General features: G+C 40.1%; 1 protein-coding gene across 2 annotated transcripts in view; it reads right to left on the reverse strand.

The window, feature by feature from the left end:
* Positions 1 to 6,974, reverse strand: part of STYX (serine/threonine/tyrosine interacting protein) — a 41,393-nt gene extending 34,419 nt beyond the window's left edge. For both annotated transcript variants that reach the window (XM_082735190.1, XM_082735189.1), the window contains exon 1: positions 6,530 to 6,974. In XM_082735190.1, coding sequence (XP_082591316.1) covers positions 6,530 to 6,586 — 57 coding nt within the window. In that variant the 5' untranslated portion in view covers positions 6,587 to 6,974. The remainder of the gene's footprint in view (positions 1 to 6,529) is intronic.
* Between the last annotated feature and the right edge of the window lie 1,339 nt (positions 6,975 to 8,313).

The raw sequence follows: 8,313 nt of genomic DNA on the forward strand, positions 1-8,313 counted from the left end.
GTGGGAAGTCGGCTTGTAGATTTTCTCCCTCTGCCCCTCCCCCATTCTCTCTCTCTCTCTCTCACACACACACACACAAAGTCATAAACAAAAGAGTCCATTTTACATGTCCCATTTATATGAAGTTCAAGAAGAGATAAAACTATACTGCCATTACAGAAATTGTAATATTCATTGCCTATTTGGACCCTGCTTAATACTGTCCCTCTTTCTCTGCTTCCCCTCAAAGAAAAGGTACTGTTTTCTCTATTTTGCATTTCTACTTTAGGTACAGAGAGCCTAAGTAACTTAACTTTGAATCGAAACAGCTGACTCCAGAAACACTGACACTATATAGCCTCTCAATGTAAGAAGGAACTATGTAGCAGACAGAGCTGTACTAAACAAATATTGACTGGGGCAACCCCTTCGGTCCGCTCCCTCCTTGGGAGCTTTGTACTATCACTTTGGCTATCACTCAATAAACCTTGCTCTGCTGCCCATCAAAAAAAAAAAAAAAAAAAAAAAACCAAACCAAAAAACAAATAAATAAAATTAAACAAATACTGACTGCATAAAATGATGATTAGCCTATAGGGATTAACAGAAATAAAGTATATAGTTTCCAAGCCAATAGAGGGGAAAATGTAATCAAATTTTTTAAAAAGATTGTTTATTTGACAGAGAGAGAGATCCCAAGTAGGCAGAGAGGCAGACAGAGAGAGAGGAAGCAGGCTCCCTGCTGAGCAGAGAGCCCGATGTGGGGCTCGATCCCAGAACCCTGGAATCATGACCTGAGCTGAAGCCAGAGGCTTTAACCCATTGAGCCACCCAGGCGCCCCTGTAATCAATTTGTACAAAATGAATGAATGCACATTTAATTTACCAATATGTTATAACCGTTTTACACTAAAAAGTTTTAAAGAACTTAAGCCAAAAATTCTGTCATTTTCATCATGGTACCCCTAACATTGAGCATAGTATTTGCTACAGAATAAGCACATGACAGATGTACATTATGGATATATACAGTGCTTCCCCCCGCCCTTTGTTTTTTTAAAGATTCCTGATTAGTCTAATAGACAGTCTTATCTTCCTGAAGAAACTTACCAGAGTTGCAAGAAAGAAGAAAAGCAATTAAAGAAATGTGACTTTTGGGGCGCCTGGGTGGTTCAGTGGGTTAAAGCCTCTGCTTTCGGCTCAGGTCATGATCCCAGAGCCCTGGGATCAAGCCCCACATCAGGCTCCCTGCACAGCAGTAAGGCTGCCCCTCAAACCCCCCATCTCGTGTTCCTGCTCTGTCACATAGATAAATAAAATCTTTTTAAAAAAGAAAAAGAAAGAAAGAAAAAGTGTTTTCACTGGCTGGCCACTAATTTTTATTTTTATTCATTTTAAAACAAACATGACCACGTGGATAGAATGCAAAGCTTACTTTAATTTTTAAGTGAAGTAAGAGGCTTCAAAGAAATTTTGAGCTCCCAAAAGACTGTATACAGTAGAACATGTATGCTATATTTCTTTAAGGAAGATATTATAGGAGTAAAAAGCAAGTTGTATTGCAAGAGAGAACGAAAAACTACTCCTATTCACCTGACAAAAAAGCACATAGCCTACTTTTGTGAGCATCAGACTTGCTGTCATAGGCATGGATCCTCTGAAATCTAAAAGGCTTTCTCTCACAGATTTCATTAAACTATTCCTAGTGCTAGAATTAAATTTTGATCTCAAGATTCTACCCTCTTTATTTACCTAGCCCTGATACCTACCCTACAAATCTTAATCCTGTCTTGTCTATCAGTTCTGGTAATGCCTTTAGCATAGCAGATCAAGATGTTAAGTCATTCATGCTCACTGTCTTGCTCTACCAGATGTTCATCTGTCTGATCGCCGTCTCTAACAACCACGTCTTGCCTATATCACAATCTTAATCTCAGCCTGCCCACACTTCTGCTAAAATCCATCACTTTAGAGATGGTAGTGGTAATGGGGCAGATTCCCAATGATCTATTGAGAATTACTACTGTACTTAATTAGTAGAATCTGTTTCCCAAACTCCCGATGACTAGCCAAACAGTCCCAACTATATTTTTCAAACCAAAGCAAGCAACCAAACCAACATAACCCTAATTGTGAAACACACTCTGCTTCTGATAAAAATTAATTCATAAGTATCATTCAATCACCAATATGTGCTAAAAGGTATGGCATATTAAAACATCTTTCATGGGCGCCTGGGTGGCTCAGTGGGTTAAGCCACTGCCTTCAGCTCAGGTCATGATCTCAGAGTCTTGGGATCGCGTCCCGCATCGGGCTCTCTTTGCTCAGCAGGGAGCCTGCTTCCCTCTCTCTCTCTCTGTCTGCCTCTCTGTCTACTGTGATCTCTCTCTGTCAAATAAATAAATAAAATCTTTAAAAAAATATATTTTAAAACATCTTTCATGTTCTCTCCTCCTTCTGAGACAAATGTAATTACATGAGCTATCAAATTGCACTTAGGGGACAGAAAAATGTTCAAAGATCAGTAAATAAGTAAATAAACACAGCAAAGAATATAGGCTGTAACCATTAGATAAAATAAAAACTTAATTCTTATTTTCAGATGGATCAGGCTGGATGAAACATAACAACCTTTAGAAACACCAAGATAGATTATGAATTTTAGTTGATGGGAGGAGCAGTTCAGAGGAAAAAAAAATCATCAGAATACAATACTAGAGCTGGGACATTTCACAAAAGAAAAAGTAGTACTGGGGTTTCTCTTCTCCAAAAAATTTAGCCCTCTTCATAGTAAGCCCTTTCCTTTAATTCTCATCCCTATTTTGCTTCAACCAAAACATAAAGGAGTTTTTCACTCTAAAAACAAGAGACAGAAGGGCGTTCAAGTAAGATCTTTTAAGTCAGTTATTCATAAATCTGGCTGCCACTAGAATTATCTGACTCCATCACAGACCAGTTAAATCAGAATAGGTGCTGATAGGGTCCAGGAATGGTTATTTTTTAAGAAGTCCCCTAGGTGATTCTACTCTACAGTCAGGTTTAAAAAGCACCATTCTAAATATAAGGGATCCTCAATCAAAAATATTAAGCAATTCCCATTTTTTATTCTGTCTTATGGGAATCAAAAGAGAAAATAAAGTGACATTTAAGTTGCCAAATTGCAACTGAAATAAATTATATTTCACTATCTAAAAACATTAATTTCTGAATTATAAAATCAGTTGCCCTAACTATGCAGCTAATTTATTCAAAAAATTGACAGTGTAAGCTGCTCTTCACTTCTAAAAAGAAAGTACTGTAGGGCGCCTGGGTGGCTCAGTGGGTTAAGCCGCTGCCTTCGGCTCGGGTCATGATCTCAAGGTCCTGGGATCGAGTCCTGCATCGGGCTCTCTGCTCAGCAGGGAGCCTGCTTCCCCCTCTCTCTGCCTGCCTCTCCATCTACTTGTGATTTCTCTCTGTCAAAAAAAAAAAAAAAAAAAATCTTTAAAAAGAAAGTACTGTAATCTTGTCACCAGACTCCACTAATAAAACCAATCAAGATTCTTCCATTAATTCAACAAACATTTGTTAAGCTTAGGGTATATACCAGACAGTGTGTCAAGTGCAAGAAACAGTGAGAATAAGACAGGATCACATTGGTGAATAAACTCACTTATGAAAATTTCAGTTTACCATGGAAAAGAGACATTGACCAAAACCATCAGTATGATGTCTATTACAAGTTAGGTATAAAGTACCAAGTGCTACAGAGACTTATAAACCTGGAGGATTAAACTATTCTGTGGAGTGAGAGTGGGAGAGGGAACAGGAGGAGTTAGCAAAATCAGGGAACTCCTTTCTCAAGAAATGATACCTAAAGTTAGATCTAACCCAAGAGCAAATAGTTAATTAGGGGAAGGCAAGAGTAGTGCTGGCAGCCACAGGGGGGGAAATGGCAAACACAAAGGTTCTAGTTGGAGGTGGGAGAGTGGAGGGAACCAAAACATTCCAGGAACTGAGAGAAGATGAACGTGGTTAAGGAAAACAGAGAAGAGGAAGAGTAGTAGCTCATAATAAGGTCAGAAAGGCACACAGAAGCCAGACCACACACCACCCTGCAGATAATGTTAAGGCTTTGAACTTCATCCTTAAAACAATGGGAAATCACAGCAAAGTTTTAAACAAAGGAGTGACAATCTTTTTGCAAACTGATCTGAACACAGCTAAATTTTTGCAGGGACTATCCTAAAAGAATGTCCCGACTAGTATTTCAAGAAATGTAGAAGTAATACTCTTATAGAGGTGACAGATTCATCAAGCTGTCACAGACTGATCATATCATAAGAGCATGCATTAAAATTTCTCTACTTGAATTCTATTTTTGCTAAAACAAGATTTGGATTGTAATTTAGGTTTCCATGAAATGCTTCCTAGATGGAATAACACTATTACCGGCTAGTCACCATAACTACGTAAGACCATCTGACACTTTACCTATCTCATGGGATATTAGAAAATTAAGGTTCTGTTTTATTAGTTTATCATGAGTAACTATACGACCTATTTAATGGTTTTTTATAGTTCTGTCTGCCTAGAAAGCACCCTCCATCCTCTGTGGAAATGCTCTATGGTTTTGTTGGGAGGGCTACCAATGATGAACTTCACACCCCTGGCCACAGAAGTAAGTATATGACCTAGACTGGGCTCCTCATTGTATTCCCCCCTTTATGGCTATACGGATTGATCCAAAGGATGGCACATGACCTAGGTTAAGCCAATCCTCCAGATTTTAAATATTGAAGCTCAAAGAGATATTATTCCTCAATGTGTAAGCTCTGTAAGGGTGTGACCTTGAAGAAGCTGACAGTCAATCTCTGTATCTGTGGAGAAACCAGAGTAAAAGCAGAAACCCTGAGAGAAAATAAGAGACAAGCATTAACAAGAGGCAGAGGCAGTTCTGATGCATTATGATACAGTCTAGTCAAGTCTCCGAGACCAACTGCACCACTACCTTTCTGGATTTAATTACTTCTTCCTCTTTTGCTTAAGCTATTCTGAGTTGGTTTTTGTCACTTGGAACCAAAAGAAAACTAACACCCAATGCTATGAAAAAAGGAATGAAGTTGCTTTCAGTAAATAATATATGCTTCATTATCTCTAGGCTTTAAGCATTACTTCTGTCCTTGCAGAGGAACACTATATAAAATATTTTATAAAATATTTATAAAATTATTTTATAACAATTTTAAAGGAATAAGACATATACACAATAAAAGCTTAAATCCAAGTCTATAAACATTTTAAACTAGAAATCAAGAGATCAAGGCCCTCAACTATGTCTTACACTACTGTTACCTTGGCATATCACTTCTCAGTGAGCTACAATTTCTTCACCCCTAAAGAGAGAATGCTCTACACTACTTTTTAAGGTCGCTTCCAGACTGAAATCACTGAATCATTTAAGGACAAAAAGCATATTCCTCATTCACATTATTCCATATTAAACAAAGAAAAAAGTATAAATTTTTAAAATAATCTAAATTCAATTATTTTTCCTATTTAAGAGTCCAACCTTAACATAAGAAATTGTGAAAGACTACAAGTAAAGGATCCCTCCAAATAAAAAAAATAAGACTCCCAAAAGATATTCAAAAGAATATTTGGTATAACCGAATGGTTTCTTAAAAATAAAGCCTTATTTTCCAATTATTAAGATATTTAGAACTAGAAAATTTTACTCTTTCTGGATCCTACTAGAGCATAACTGAGTATCCTTGTCTTGTTACTAATTTAGTCTTCAGAAAACTCTAATTTAGTAGAGTGTAACACCATTTTATTTTAAAGTAGCAGTGTGGGGGGGACGACTCAATACAAACTTTAGGCAAGGAAAAAATAAGGTGGAGTAGTACAAAGAATCCCGAATTAGATATGAGGGGAACAGGTTCAAAGAAATTCATTCTCAGTATCAACTGCCCTCCAAAGGGAAAGTTTCGTGGCTGAAGTTTTTAGATTCAAATGTACTAGCTTTATGACATTTTATTCTGCAGGTCAAGGCTTCGCCTCAAACAAACAAACAAACAAACAAACAAAACAACTACTTTGTTAAACTTTTTGAAGGCACACTTCGAAAGTTCAAGCCTCAGATCCATTTCACATATGGGGACATGTGTACCACAAGTGAATCGATTACACCAAAAAATCCTTCAAACTGAGATTTAAAACATTACCCTCGTATTGCCTTGGCAATAAAAAGGGGAACCTCCCTCAAAGTAAGTCCTGGACGCCGAGTCTCGGGGAGAAAAGACTGCTTTTGCCCTTCCCATTTAATTAAGTAGACCAGACCCAGCTGCCCCTCCGCCAGGGTCTCAGGAGAGGAAAAGGTACGCAGTGAGTGAGGGTCAAAGCACACCGCCCCTGGGCGGGAGGCTCCTCCCCGAGGTCCCAGGACTGTCTCAGGAAGCAACAGGGCTCCGGGGGAACCGGAGACTTCGACGGTTGGGGCCTGGGGTCGCCCCGCGGCCGAGGAGCCACACGGGGAGGCCTGTGCGTGGCAGTCACCGGACAAACTCACCTCAGCGTCTTCTTTACACTGCGGGAGCGAGGGGAACTCCAGCTTCACGTCCTCCATGGTCCCGGCCCGGGGCTTGTGGGTGGGGTGGGAGTGGGAGTTATCTGGCCCGCCCGACCCTCGGGCTGCCAGTGGCAGAAAAAGGAAGAAGGGCGGGTGGACCAGAGGACTGACGGGCGGGCAGCGGGCTTAAAACTAACACACGCAGACTAAACGGTCCCAGCGATTCCGGCGGCGACGGCGGCGACAGCGGGGAAGAGGAGGGTAGGGCGGCTCATACCCGGCCGCCATGCTGCTGCCGTCTCCCTCCCCCTGAGTCTCCGCGCCCCTCAGGCCGCACAGGCTCGGGCACAAGCAAGAGCCCTACAACCGTCTCCCCTCCCCGCACTGCCCCAGCCAATCCCAGCCCACGCTTGCCTTCGGCCCGCCCCCCGCGGCCGCCAGGTGTCAGCGCGCCACCGCCCCGCCCCTCCGCCAGAGCGCAGACGCGGGGGGGCGGGGCCTCGGAAGAGTCTCGGCCGAAGCTCACCCTGTGTGGAGGAGGTGGGGCTGCGGCAGAAGGGAGGGAAGGACTGAAGGTCCTGGGAAAGGCAGTGGGACAAATCAGACCAGCTCTGCCCTTTCCAGAAAGGACGTAAATCCCTTCTGTAGTATACGAACGGGCAAAACATCTAGCCACCAGAAACTGGCATCCAAAAGGAAAACTGTAGTTTCTGCCCTCAGAATCCTACGCAATCTGTGGTGAGGTTATAACCAAAAAAGAGTAATAAATGAAAAGGTCATCTTAAAACTGTTATGCTACGCAGAAAATGAAACACCCATCACCTTTTAGTAGACTGAAACGCTGGACTTTTAAGAATACTTGGGAACATGACTAGAAAATCTCAAGACACAATGGAGAGTAGAAAATCCTAAGAAAAAGAAACTGATAGTTCACTCAGTAAAATATACATCATACTGAAGGAAGGTCTCTCCCTTTTGCTTGAACTTTGCTTATGTTGAAACGTTAGTATTATATATAATTATATATAAATAAACTACATGGCTCTCAGTATCTTTTAAAAACGAATTGAATTTGTTAATACTATATTGTAAATGGGGGGGGGGGGGTTACAGGATACTTTCTCTGGGCTGAGGGAGATACTGTTATCCTTTTTTAAACAGATGAGTAAAACCAAACGTAGAAGCAGAAGAATCCACACTTTGAAAATTTTACACCAAACCGATCCTTTAAAAACAAAACAAAACAACTGAAGTTGAAAGGTGGGAAAGTCATTAACTAAATTGTTAATTACAATGAATAAAGTTAAAAGAATCACATGGATATTTGACCAAGACCCACTTGACAAACATCCTATTTTTATAGTCATTTTTATGAAACACACTGCAATATATATAGAAAAAGAACTGTTCGATAATTTGAGTATTAGATGGTTAGCTTGAGTGCTCCATTTTCTCTATGTAAACTGTTCTCTTTTAAAGTTATAATAAGACACACAATACTCTGCTAGTCAAGTTTTTAATTTGAAGAATGTGTAATTATCGATGTCATATTAACACAAATTCTTTAGTGTTTATTAAACTGAGGTCAAATTGGTTTTTTTTAAACAGCACCTTTAATAAGATCTCAGTTGATGCCCAATGATGATTTCCTATTTTAATCTGTTAAGGCTTTAATTCCACATGATACAGAAAGAATTGTGTGTAGGTAACAGAACTTTTGCTTTGAACATTTCTGACATCAACATCCCCTACATCAGACACTCTTAGCTTGGTATCCATAGTTA

Source organism: Mustela nivalis (assembly GCF_964662115.1).
Source record: "Mustela nivalis genome assembly, chromosome: 6".
Taxonomy (NCBI): domain Eukaryota; kingdom Metazoa; phylum Chordata; class Mammalia; order Carnivora; family Mustelidae; genus Mustela; species Mustela nivalis.